This window comes from Procambarus clarkii, chromosome 25 (genome assembly GCF_040958095.1).
Source record: "Procambarus clarkii isolate CNS0578487 chromosome 25, FALCON_Pclarkii_2.0, whole genome shotgun sequence".
In the NCBI taxonomy this organism is placed as follows: domain Eukaryota; kingdom Metazoa; phylum Arthropoda; class Malacostraca; order Decapoda; family Cambaridae; genus Procambarus; species Procambarus clarkii.
Genome location: NC_091174.1, coordinates 25,137,299 through 25,151,223, shown reverse-complemented (window position 1 = coordinate 25,151,223; position 13,925 = coordinate 25,137,299). Strand labels below are relative to the sequence as shown.

The 13,925-nt window shown below is 46.7% G+C and overlaps 1 protein-coding gene across 1 annotated transcript in view; it reads right to left on the bottom strand.

The window, feature by feature from the left end:
• LOC138368471 (uncharacterized) overlaps positions 1 to 6,364 on the bottom strand; it is a 9,876-nt gene extending 3,512 nt beyond the window's left edge. The window contains exons 1-3 of the mRNA XM_069330989.1: positions 5,538 to 6,364; positions 2,971 to 3,126; positions 2,629 to 2,770 (exon numbers count right to left, since the gene is read on the bottom strand). Of these exons, the coding sequence (XP_069187090.1) occupies positions 2,629 to 2,770; positions 2,971 to 3,126; positions 5,538 to 5,979 (740 nt within the window). The 5' untranslated portion in view covers positions 5,980 to 6,364. The remainder of the gene's footprint in view (positions 1 to 2,628; positions 2,771 to 2,970; positions 3,127 to 5,537) is intronic.
• Positions 6,365 to 13,925: the final 7,561 nt, after the last annotated feature.

Below are 13,925 nucleotides of genomic sequence, written 5' to 3'. Positions count from 1 at the left end.
GGGAAGGGAGGGTTTCTATGCAGAGGGGGGTGGTGGTGTTACCCTCCCCTCTGGTGTTGCTGGGATGCTGGTTTTGGGTTCCCCTCTTGTCTCTAGTACTGATGTGTTGGGGGCTGTGATTTCCTGGTTTGTTCCTCTCTCCCTGCGCTTCCTCCTTGCCTCTGCTGTCCTGTGTGTGTGTACTCACCTAATTGTACTCACCTAATTGTGCTTGCGGGGTTGAGCTCTGGCTCTTTGGTCCCGCCTCTCAACCGTCAATCAACTGGTGTACAGATTCCTGAGCCTATTGGGCTCTATCATATCTACATTTGAAACTGTGAATGGAGTCAGCCTCCACCACATCACTTCCTAATGCATTCCATTTGCTAACTACTCTGACACTGAAAAGTTCTTTCTAACGTCTCTGTGGCTCATTTGGGTACTCAGCTTCCACCTGTGTCCCCTTGTTCGCGTCCCACCAGTGTTGAAAAGTTCATCCTTGTTTACCCGGTCGATTCCCCTGAGGATTTTGTAGGTTGTGATCATGTCCCCCCTTACTCTTCTGTCTTCCAGTGTCGTGAGGTGCATTTCCCGCAGCCTTTCCTCATAACTCATGCCTCTTAGTTCTGGGACTAGTCTAGTAGCATACCTTTGGACTTTTCCAGCTTCGTCTTGTGCTTGACAAGGTACGGGCTCCATGCTGGGGCCGCATACTCCAGGATTGGTCTTACATAGTGGTGTACAAGATTCTGAATGATTCCTTACACAGGTTCCTGAACGCCGTTCTGATGTTAGCCAGCCTCGCATATGCCGCAGACGTTATTCTCTTTATGTGGGCTTCAGGAGACAGGTTTGGTGTGATATCAACTCCTAGATCTTTCTCTCTGTCTGTTTCATTAAGTACTTCATCTCCTATTCTGTATCCTGTGCCTGGCCTCCTGTTTCCACTGCCTAGTTTCATTACTTTGCATTTACTCGGGTTGAACTTCAACAGCCATTTGTTGGACCATTCACTCAGTCTATCCAGGTCATCTTGTAGCCTCCTACTATCATCCTCTGTTTCAATCCTCCTCATAATTTTTGCATCGTCGGCAAACATTGAGAGGAACGAATCTATACCCTCTGGGAGATCATTTACATATACCAGAAACAGTATAGGTCCAAGGACTGACCCCTGCGGGACTCCACTTGTGACGTCTCGCCAATCTGAGACCTCACCCCTCACACAGACTCGTTGTCTCCTGTTGCTTAGGTATTCCTCTATCCACCGGAGTACCTTCCCTCTCACTCCAGCCTGCATCTCCAACTTTCGCACTAGCCTCTTGTGTGGCACTGTATCAAAGGCTTTCTGACAATCCAAAAATATGCAGTCTGCCCACCCTTCTTTTCTTGCCTTTTTGTTGCCTGGTCGTAGAATTCAAGTAACCCTGTGAGGCAGGACCTGCCATCCCTGAACCCATGTTGATGCTGTGTTACAAAGTTCCTTCGCTCCAGATGCTCCACTAGTTTTTTCGCACAATCTTCTCCATCAGCTTGCATGGTATGCAGGTTAGGGACACTGGCCTGTAGTTCAGTGCCTCCTGTCTATCCCCTTTCTTGTATATCGGGACTACGTTAGCTGCTTTCCAAGTATCTGGCAGTTCCCCTGTTGCCAGTGATTTGTTATACACTATGGAGAGTGGTAGGCTCAGTTCTCTTGCTCCTTCCTTTAGAACCCAAGGGGAGATTCCATCTGGGCCTATAGCCTTCGTCACGTCCAACTCTAGTAAACACTTCCTTACTTCCCCACTGGTAATCTCAAACTCTTCCAGTGGTTCCTGGTTAGCTATTCCCTCACTTACCTCTGGAATTTCTCCTTGTTCTAAGGTGAAGACCTCCTGGAATTTCTTATTCAATTCCTCACACACTTCCTTGTCATTTGTAGTGAATCCTTCCGCCCCTATCCTTAATCTCATAACCTGTTCCTTTACTGTTGTTTTTCTCCTAATGTGGCTATGCAACAATTTAGGCTGAGTCTTTGCCTTGCTTGCGATGTCATTTTCGTATTGTCTTTCTGCCTCTCTTCTCATCCTGACATATTCATTCCTGGCATTCTGGTATCTTTCTCTGCTTTCCAGTGTCCTGTTATTCCTATAGTTTCTCCATGCCCTTTTACTTTGCTGCTTAGCTAGCCTACATCTTTGATTAAACCATGGGTTTCTCATCTTCATTTCTCTGTTTTCCTTTTGGACTGGGACAAACTTGTTTGCTGCGTCCTTGCACTTCTGCGTGATGTAATCCATCATATCTTGTGTGTGTGTGTGTGTGTGTGTGTGTGTGTGTGTGTGTGTGGTGTGTGTGGGTGTGTGTGTGTGTGTGTGTGTGTTGTGTGTGTGTGTGTGTGTGTGTGTGTGTGTGTGTGTGTGTGTGTGTATGTATGTGTGTGTGTGTAGGGAAATTCTAAAAAATACTAACACAAAGTAACCGTTCTCAATTTTCACTCCAAATAAAATGTTTATGGAGGTGATTTTTAATAAATTTTAATGTATTTACCAGTTGAAACTTAACTGGTAAATTAAGTTGAAACTTAACTGGTAACTTAATCACTTACCAGTTGAAACTGTTGTTTCTGCTGTTGACTTGTTTATGACACTTAGAGTATATAAGTACTTTAAACTTGGAATAGTGGTACTTGGAACGGTGGTACTTGGAATACTAGAAGAATAAACAGTAGTCTTCATGAGAGTAGAAGAATGGCTGATAATTATTGGGGTGGAAGAGATGACTGTACCTTCAGTTATTATTTCTTGAGCTGCCCCCCCCCAAAAAAAAAAAACACGGATGAAGACAGTATTTTCGAAGAAGCTTTGCTACTGCAATGTATTTAATTTAATAAAGTTAATGACCCGTTACATTTAACTACAACAAGAAAACATATATTAGAGTCAGCTTCAGTAATTAATTTAATGAAAATCAATAACTGCAACTAATATGGTAATTATAAAGGCTCACAGGAATTTCTGAGGTAAGTTGTGGTTGTGGAGTTGGTTATGAGAGCATCGCTGGAGACGGGAGAAGAGGAGAAGAGACAGGTGAAGCTGTTGTCTTTGGGCACCACCGTCACAGCCTCACAGGACAGGTTGAGTCTGCACCTCAGCCTACACCCGCCTGCACCACACAAGACACAGGTCACAGTATATAACCCACACTCTTAGTTCTCTTCGGCCAAAATATCAATGCAAAAATATATGGAATTAAGCCAACATGATATCAGGATTTATTTCATGAAGCGTTGGCAGCAAGACATTATTATTTTGTCTTGTCCTTGTTATCTTGGGGTTATCTTGAGATGATTTCGGGACTTAGCGTCCCCGCGGACCGATCACTGACCAGGCCTCCTTTTGTTACACATCACAAAAGCAGCCCGTAGCAGCTGTCTAACTCCCAGGTACCTATTTACTGGTAGGTGAACATTGTTAAGTATTGTTAAACTCTATTTAGATTATGCAGATGAGTATTGGTCACCAAACTATAGAATGGAGATACATTCACTTGAACGTGTATGAAGAAAGACGAACAAATTTTTTCAACAAAGTGAAGACCTTCCATATGAGGACAGACTTATGGAACAAGTTAACAGGTAACATAACATGCGTGGGACCGCTTTGTTATGTCAAGCGCAGAGCTCACTTATATGTATGAGTTATGGTGGATATAGAGAGAAACGGGATCCTTTACAGAAGAGTCCATCTGCTGTTTACGTTTTTCTGATATTTGTATGTTCTCTTGCCTGCCAGGCTCTCATGGGCAGCTTACCCCTGACAGTCTCTCATGGGCAGCTTACTCCTGACAGTCTCTCATGGGCAGCTTCTGACAGTCTCTCATGGGCAGCTTACCCCTGACAGTCTCTCAGGGGCAGCTTCCTGCCGTCTCTCAGGGCAGCTTACCCCTGCCAGTCTCTCAAGGGCAGCTTACCTGCCAGTCTCTCATGGGCAGCTTTCCTGCCAGTCTCTCAAGGGCAGCTTTCCTGCCAAGTTCTAAATATCCTTGATATCTAGTTATTGATTCACCGGAATTATTCTGTTATTAGTGAACATCGGGACTCCGTGACCCCTTTGGGACCTGTCATTGGATCTGAAATTTCATTATCATCCAAATTTCCTAATGTTTATTCGTCGATAGACACATTATTAAAATGATCCTATCTTAAAAGAATGTCAAATATAAACAACACACATACGTACGATAGAGCTTATTTTTTTGGAAAATCTTTACAACCGTTGATGTATACCTGAAACAGTATGACCTCAGTGTATAGATGTATCATTATTGCTTGTAAGTGTAAGTGTTCCGTGTAAGTGTTCCATGTAAGTGTAAGTGTTCCATGTAAGTGTAAGTGTTCCATGTAAGGGCAAGTGTTCCATGTAAGTGTAAGTGTTCAATGTAAATGCAAGTGTTCCATGAAAGTGTAAGTGTTCTTTGTAAGTGTAAGTGCCAGTTTTCCATGTAAGTGTCATTGTTCCATGTAAGTGTAAGTGTCAGTGTTCCATGTAAGTGCAGTGTTCCATGTAAATGTCAGTGTTCCATGTAAGTGTCAGTGTTCCATGTAAGTGTCAGTGTTCCATGTATATGTAAGTGTCTATGTAAGTGAAACAGTCCCATGTAAGCGTAAATGTTCCATGTAAGAGTAAGTGTCAGTGTTCTATGTAAGTGAAAGTGTCCATGTAAGTGTAAGTGTTCCGTGTAACTGTAAGTGTTCCATGCAAGTGTAACTGTCACATGTTAGCGTAAATGTTGCATGTAAGTATAAGTGTTAGTGTTCCATGTAAGTATAAGTGTTAGTGTTCCATGTAAGTATAAGTGTTAGTGTTCCATGTAAGTATAAGTGTTAGTGTTCCATGTAAGTGTAAGTGTTCTGTTAAGTGTAAGTGTCAGTGTTCCATGTAAGAGTAAGTGTCACTTTTCCATGAAAGTGTAAGTATTCCATGTAAGTGTAAGTGTTTCATGTAAGTGTCAGAGTTCCATGTAAGTGTAAGTGTCAGTGTTCCATGTAAGTGTAAGTGTCAGTGTTCCATGTAAGAGTAAGTGTCACTTTTCCATGAAAGTGTAAGTATTCCATGTAAGTGTAAGTGTTTCATGTAAGTGTCAGTGTTCCATGAAAGTGTAAGTGTCAGTGTTACATGTATGTATCAGTGTTCCATGTATGTGTAAGCGTTCATGTAAGTGTAAGTGTCCCATGTAAGTGCAAGTGTTCCATGCAAGTAAAGTATATCTGCAATATTGGTGTTAATGTAACAGATGCAAATTTAATATTCTCTTGTCATACTCTAAACTTGTTTTACTTATTGTGTGGAATGTCATGGTTCTCTGAGACATGTTTTCTGCTTCGTGACATCATGTCATATCCTTGTTCGGTAATGAAGTGTTTAAATCCAATATTTATTTTGATTGCAATAAGCTAAAATGTGACAACAAATAGATAAAATCGTTGATATTGAGTGAAACCCGATATGTTTCCTGCATTTTAGAATTATAAATATAAGTTAAACATATGTGGCTTGGCTTGCGTGTAGGCTTACATTCAGACGAGGAGTGGAACGCCCAGTAGTTGTCCAGCAGGGCGGTCTCCGGCAGCGTGCAGAAGGTGTTGTAGTTCGTGACCCTCCTGCTGCCTTCATCAGGCATGGGGTTGGTTGAGGTGGCAGGGGCGGTGGTGGGGAGGTCAGGGACAGTGGTGGGAGTGAAGGGGGCAAGGGTTGTGTTGGAGGAGGCAGGGGAGGTGGCAAAAAAGGTGGTGGATGTGGCATGGGAGGTAGAGGAGGTAGCAGGGGTGTTGGTGGAGGTGGCAGAGGCGGAGTTGGGGGTGGAATAGGCAGTGATGGAGGTGGTATCAGCAGTACTTATAACAGGTGTAGAAAAGGAATGAGCTGCATTGTGTCTGGTTGCAGCGATGGTAACGAAATCTTGAACGCCAACAACCACAGCTAGGCACACTAGCACACTGCGACCAAGCTTATACATGGTGGCTGCAAAAAAAAAAAATCATAAAAATCCACGATTACTTATAGACCAGAAGTTATGTCAAGAGATACCAGTCATGCATATACTCACCCACCAGCAGCCTCCGACCTGCTGTGTCGTGTCCTTGGTACCACACAAACACAGGCTCGTGCCAGGCATTATAGCTCCTCTATGAAAAATAAAATCTTCATAACACAAAGAACTGAGACGAAGCTCACTATGCACAAGAGCCGTTAACGAGGGTGAGTATCTGGCCTCCTGCTGTATATCGGGTGAGTATCTGGCCTCCTGCTGTATATCGGGTGAGTATCTGGCCTCCTGCTGTATATCGGGTGAGTATCTGGCCTCCTGCTGTATATCGGGTGAGTATCTGGCCTCCAACAGTGTGTGGAGTGAGTATCTGGCCACCAGCAGTGGGTGGAGTGAGTGTCTGGCCTCCAGCAGTGTGTGTGGGGTGAGTGTCTGGCCTCCAGCAGTGGGTGGAGTGAGTGTCTGGCCTCCAGCAGTGGGTGGAGTGAGTATCTGGCCTCCAGCAGTGGGTGGAGTGAGTGTCTGGCCTCCAGCAGTGTGTGTGGGGTGAGTATCTGGCCTCCAACAGTGTGTGGAGTGAGTATCTGGCCACCAGCAGTGGGTGGAGTGAGTGTCTGGCCTCCAGCAGTGGGTGGAGTGAGTGTCTGGCCTCCAGCAGTGGGTGGAGTGAGTGTCTGGCCTCCAGCAGTGGGTGGAGTGAGTGTCTGGCCTCCAGCAGTGGGTGGAGTGAGTGTCTGGCCTCCAGCAGTGTGTGGAGTGAGTATCTGGCCACCAGCAGTATGTGGAGTGAGTATCTGGCCTCCAGCAGTGGGTGGAGTGAGTGTCTGGCCTCCAGCAGTGTGTGGAGTGAGTATCTGGCCACCAGTAGTGTGTGGAGTGAGTGTCTGGCCTCCAGCAGTGGGTGGAGTGAGTGTCTGGCCTCCAGCAGTGGGTGGAGTGAGTATCTGGCCTCCAGCAGTGGGTGGAGTGAGTGTCTGGCCTCCAGCAGTGTGTGGAGTGAGTATCTGGCCTCCAGCAGTGGGTGGAGTGAGTGTCTGGCCTCCAGCAGTGTGTGTGGGGTGAGTGTCTGGCCTCCAGCAGTGTGTGGAGTGAGTGTCTGGCCTCCAGCAGTGTGTGGAGTGAGTGTCTGGCCTCCAGCAGTGTGTGGAGTGAGTGTCTGGCCACCAGCAGTGGGTGGAGTGAGTGTCTGGCCTCCAGCAGTGTGTGTGGGGTGTGTGTCTGGCCTCCAGCAGTGTGTGGGGTGAGTGTCTGGCCTCCAGCAGTGTGTGTGGGGTGAGTATCTGGCCTCCAGCAGTGTGTGGAGTGAGTGTCTGGCCTCCAGCAGTGTGTGGAGTGAGTGTCTGGCCTCCAGCAGTGTGTGGAGTGAGTGTCTGGCCTCCAGCAGTGTGTGGAGTGAGTGTCTGGCCTCCAGCAGTGGGTGGAGTGAGTGTCTGGCCTCCAGCAGTGTGTGTGGGGTGTGTGTCTGGCCTCCAGCAGTGTGTGGGGTGAGTATCTAACCTCCAGTAGTGAGTAGGGTAAGAATCTGGCCTCCAGCAGGTGTGGGGGTGAGTACCTGGCCTCCAGCAGTGTGTGGGGTGAGTCGAGAGGATTCGTCTTCAACCAGTATCAGCACTATAATTGTGGGGAACTTTCCTAGCAGGAATTTACGTGTTTATTTATTATTAAATTGTGTATATAAATGTGGACAGTATTATACAAAGTGGACTGTATTTAAAGATTATCCTGCGAGGTGTTGTTCTACTCACAAGTTTGGGGGGATTATATGTTGGAAGCCTATCACGCCACTGTGATAATGGTATGGCGTCTGACAGCTGATTCGGGTTGATTTGGACAGCGCTTCACATTCGTAGTCCTGAGGTTCCGGGTTCGATCCCCGGTGTAGGTGGAGACAAATGGGCAAAAAGTTTCTTTCACCCTGATACCCCTGTTATCTAGCATTAAATAGGTACCTGGGAGTTAGACAGCTGCTACGGGCTGCATCCTGACGCGGGGGGGGGGGGGGGGGACAAAAAGGAGGCTTGGTCGAGGACCGGGCAGCGGGGACGCTAAGACCCAAAATCATCTCAAGATAACCTCATGATGGTAATGGTAATAAACTACTAAATTTAATTCTACTAATAAAGGGGTTAGTAAAATGAAACTATTTCTTATCTAATTAATCGACGAGGCCTGATAATAGGCACTGGGCATCCCGCAGTCATGTGTGCGGGACCTCGTTAAGTAGGGCCCTGGTGGTGACCGTGAATGTCTCGTGTGGCCTCAGGTTGATTCGATGTTATTTCCTCCTCTTTTGAATTACACCTGCCGAGTAACTTACCAGTAGTAAACTGTTACCAAGATACAGTGAAAATATTCAGAGAGAAATTCTATAATTGAGACAAGGTTTACCCGTTTCGGGGTCTCGTAGGCATCATATCCGGACTACAAAATAATTAATACTTCTGGACTTAAGCGGACTTCTATGGTTCCTATATCATAAAATTCGCGAGAAGTATGGATTATACGTGCACGTGTTCATTGTTAATGAGAAGTGGTACGTGTTTGAAATTCTAGCTAGCTTACACAAGGTTGATAGAAGAATGCACCCTGCCATTTTGCTTTCAGTGGGTGCACAAGAATTCACACATTCTAGTTTTCTTAATACGGGAGCTAGACGTTTAGTGTTTGGTGTTTATGGAGAACAGACGCCCTCAGCTATTCAGAGGAACTGCGGTGGTCGCCGTAGCCTTGCTGTGAAAGGAATTACAGCATTATCATAGTTGTAAGTAAGTAATTATCAATAGAAGGCACCAAACCGGGAAGGCTATGTAGAACCATCAAATGTGCGGGATAATCAGAGGGCGTTAAATATCACCAAGGATGCCAATACGAGAACAGAAACGCATAAGGCGAACGATATCAAAAGTATCTGAGTCGCAAAGAATTCTATCAAGGGACAAGCGACCGCGGGGGACGGTCGGAAAACAAGACACATGCTCATCCTGGAAGTTAGGACATTCAACAAGGATATGCAAGACCGTAAGAGGGACAATGCAATGTGGACAATAAGAAGCAGGGCGGCGCTCCATTAAGTGACCGTGAGTTAATCGGGTATGGCCAATACGTAACCTAGCCAGAGCCGTTTCCCACCGCTGGTTACGGTGTCAGGAGGAAGGCCACTGGGACACACGACTTTTAAGAGTACACAGTTTGTTACCAATAACAGAAGACCAACAACTCTGCCAGTGGGCAAGGATGGAGGCATGAATAACTGGGTAAAAGTTGGAATAAGGAATACTTGTATGGGAAATGGGACAAGCGCGGATAGCTTCCTTGGCGGCATCATCCGCACGCTCATTTAAAGAGACACCAACATGTCTGGGAACCCAACAAAATGCAACTGACTTAAATTTACTGGAGATAAGAAACAGCCAATGTTGAATCTCGACAACCACCGGGTGGACTGGATTATAGGACCCTAACGCCATGTTGGCACTACGAGAGTCAACTACCACCACAAAGGAGGATTGACACCTGGAAAGCAGAAGACGAAGAGCATAGAGAAGAGCATAAAGTTCTGCTGTGAAGATGCTAGCCTCCGGAGGAAGGCAACACATATAAGTGTGGTCAGGATCATAGTTGTAAGCTTAAGCTCCTTGGAGACAAGAGCAACAAGGGAGAGGTGACATGGGCCGGGATCCTAATGGTTTTCCAACCAAGTGTAAACATAGCCTGCATGCTGTGACGTCACGAGTCACGTGACCGAGGGTCAAGATCTTATTGGAAGCGGCACCTCTTGAGCCTACAAGATGCTGTCACCTGATTGGTCGTCTAGAAGAACCAGAGAGAGTGTGGAGGGGAGCCGCCAAGTTGTTTCCCGCCTAGAAGAACCATTCTGTGTAAGGCTCTCGATATGAGAGGACGCATTTCCACACCTTCGGCCAAAGTTACGGAAATTCCCGTCTTAACGCGAGATCATTAGGCCCAATATATATCAAGCCTTTCCAAGCGATTCCGCGTGACAGAATCCGGCACCTCATCAGTGCGCTTATGTTGACCAAGCTAGTGATATAAGAACAGTAACTTCACACGTGTTAGCCTACACGTGTGAAGCTAACTAACAGCTATCTAGTCCACAAACATCGTGATAATCTTTAATGATCCGTTAACAAATTGCTCAGTAAACTGTAGGAATTTAAGATACAAAGTTCTCTGTGACCGAAATCGAATTTCGAGTGAATAACGTAGATTTGTGAACAGTTGTGACTCAGATTATTTCCCATCCAAAGCGAGGAATGTCTCGCTTTTCCACGCTATCTCGGAAGAGTCCGCGATCCTCACCTCTGGGATTCTGAGGCTACACCATGCTCGACACCCAGCGCCCTGTTGCCAGGGAAGTAACTTGCACATGTCCTGTGCAAGCGATCTAGCACGTGCGGTCTGTGTTGGTACTGATCTTCAATCAACGACAGAGTTTTACTGAATGTAAGAGAGATTGTTTGAATGTAAGCAGGATATGAAAGTGAGTACTCCTAATTAATTATTGTATCATTATCAGAGGTGTATATTACTTGTGCCGAATTGAAGTCAGCCTCATGGTCTGTTGTTTTTAAGTAGCCCACATCGGGAGGGTTACACAGATCGAAGAAGCACGTAAAGAGTGAAGGCAAGTACTGTGTATCTGTGTGATCACTGTAGCTTGGTCTGAGTGAGTGTATTTTACATGTTTATCACATTTAGTATATTCTGTGATTTATAATTGTGAGTATTGTTTTGTGAGGTTTTAATAGATACTGTCACTATGCATAATCATTCCATTTATGTATTCTTGTCTTTCTCGTTCCAAGAGAACACCAGATTGTAAAATAAGTCTCTCAACTCCTGACGCGTCAGGAGTTAAGAGACTTCATCGGTCAAGGAGCTCACTTGTGTAGAGAGGGTCAGCGAGGAGGCATGTATCATGGCGCCCAGCAGTTGTAAAGTGTATTTTCTACTAGCAGTGGTCGAGGAAGAGGCCAGGCACAAGTGTAAAGGGACAGCATTATAAGAGGACAGGTGTTCTGCCAACGTCCTATTAGTGTACTCAGGAGCGACGTTCTGAAGCCTTTAGTGTGAGCATGCCATTCTGAAGTTATTGAGGAGTGGACGTTCGTCCAAAGAGTGGACGCTTTTGCAGATAGATGTACTAGCGAGTCTGGACACCTGCATTGACCTCATACACAAGTCGCAAGTCACAAAGAGAAGATCGACGCTGGCGACCAAAGAGGGTTAGAGAGCGACTTTGAGGGATAGCAGATCTCTGGACAGTTATGCTCTGGACTCGATGCCGATGCCATTGCTAGTAGGCCACTGGGGGAGAGGAAATGGTTGCCGTGGCTCAGCAACAAACATGCGTTGCTGAGCATTCTGCTCCTTGTTCGGCGCAAAACACTCTCAAGATAGTCTTCAAGGTTGAGTGAAACCTTTCGATCGCTCCTTGCGACTACGGTCTGTAGAGTGAAGACCAAATCTGGGTTATCCCCCCAGCTAGCAATAGTTTGTCTGAATCATTTCGGTTGGAACACGCTCCCACAATCGGTCTGAATCTCTTTGAGCATCCCCACTCAAAAGAAAAATCGCTGGAGCTGTCCCATAATACTCTTTGATTTTAACTGTCGCACCAGGCCTACTTCCGGAAACCTCGTTTAAGCGCACATAATCGTTAGCAAGTAGTTGTTCCCTCTCTTTGTTCAGGGCAAGGGTCCCACACTGTCTACTAGTAGATGCTAAAATGCCTTTCCGAAAGCAGGGGACAGGAACCAAAATGGCCCTTGGTATTGCCGGCACATTCTTTCCTGTCCTCTGACAAGGAAGACACGTTTTGCAATGACGCTTCACGTCGGCGTCCATTCCCGGCCAATAGAAGTGTTCCCTGATCCGGTTCAGCGTATTGGTTACTCCTACATGACCTGCAGGGTCCATTGAGTGCGCCAAATCAAGCACTGCTCCTCTGCACCGAGTCGGTAACACTACCTGCCTCTTCACTCCTAGTGCTTCCATATCGGCCTCCATCCTCACTAGGCCTCGACTGCCTCATCAGCATCCCCTCTTCTAAGTAGAAAAGCGCAGCAGTCTCGGGTCCAGCGCGACCTCCCTCGGCCTCTCGTATCAACTCGGGAAATTCCTCCCGCTGCTGCAGCTCGCCCAGTCGAGCGCGATCCAACTCGAGAGGACTGGTGGGAGTTATCTATACTCCATCGTTGGGGTTCCCACCACTCTCCATCAGTCCACCAGGTTCCTCGAAGAGACGATCGATTCCTAGGCACATCCAATCCTAGGACACATCCTCTCCAGCCTGACCAGATCCACTCGTTTCGCCATCGACGCACTGTCTCGGGATTACCACGCACACACAGAACACTCCCTCGCGTTTCCCCAGGTTTTCCGACGCACTGCCTCCCTTCCAATAGTGTTCCAAACCCTACTCGCCCTTAACAGGTTTGGGAGTACACATACCCCACAGAAGTCATTTCCCAAAATGACCTGGGCCTCCATCTTAGGCATTAAGGCAGCCGTAGTCAGAGTCTAAAGTCACCTCGTATAGGGGCATTCTCACTGGGTCACCCACAGTGGTCACTATGGCCACCCCCACACTGGTGTTCTCATAGCCCTCAGGGAATAGGGTCTCACTCACCAAAGTAAAGTCTGCCCCAGTATCTCTTAACATCTTCACTGGAATGGGGTAGGCCCCCTTTACCCTCACAAATAGAAGGATGAATCTTCTCCTTTCTAGAGGAGATCTGCTCGAAATATCCTTGGCTCCTTGGTCGACCATTTTGACCAGTGCCACATTTCCATGTTGCTTGGGGCGACCTCACTCACCTGCAAAGTGTCCGCACCCGCCATAATTGAAACACCGGACTCTCCTGGGAGGCGACCCTCCACCGGTCACTCGGGCAATGCTCCCGGAAACTGCCGTCCCCTTGGTCCTCCTCGCGCCCCCGGTCGTCGTCTCCCTGGCAGCATTCCCGGCGTTCCCCCGTTGGGGTCTCCTCACTGGTCCCCCTGAAATCTTGAACCAGTTTACCTCGCTGGGTAAACTACTCTTGGGAGAGTCCCCGCCCGTCCTCGCTCCTCCTGAACTCTTGAAGTTCCCTCCAAACCTTAGGTAAGACCAGTGTCTGGGAGGTCCCTCATTTGAGATGTAGTGCCTCCTCCAGCATGTCGGCTCTGTCTGCAGCAGCCTTTAGGTCCTTAATACCTGCCTCCTTTACTCTGACCTCGAGTTCTGGATGGAGCATCGACATGAATCTTTCCATCACTGTAACACGGGTTGGGTTTCTCTCTCTCTACTTCTCTTTCCTTCTACTCCCCCTACCCGTATTCTTACTTTTTATTCTCTACCAAGGGACTCCAAAACTTTTACCAAAGCCAACTCCACGCCACGTGGTCCTAAGACGATTGACCGACTTAGTATTCTACACCCAGTATGACGTGACCTAGGCTTTGAGCAAAACTCTAGAGTCGCCTCTACGCTGCCACCACCAGACCAGTAACACAAGAGCAATGATCGAGGTCTGGATCGATCACGCTAATTAATCAACCTTGGGGCTTGATCCCCACTATAACCGATGACCGTGGAAACTTAAGAGTGTGAACTTAATTACACGGGAATGATTCGATGTTAGAATCGATGTTAGAATCGGCGCCCAATCCAACTTTACCTCGTGTGGACCACGTGACCAGGACAAGTTTACACATAAAACACATGGAAATAATAAAATGCAAAATATTAACAAATTTAATTTATTAAAAGAAAAACTAAAACACAAATCTAAATATGTTCACTCCCTGTCACTTTAACACTCCCTACTTGACCTGAATGGCAATGAAGGCTATTCTATAAATAACCATAGCAACTATACCTTGGGCAACCAGCTAAAGATGTTGGGCTGGTC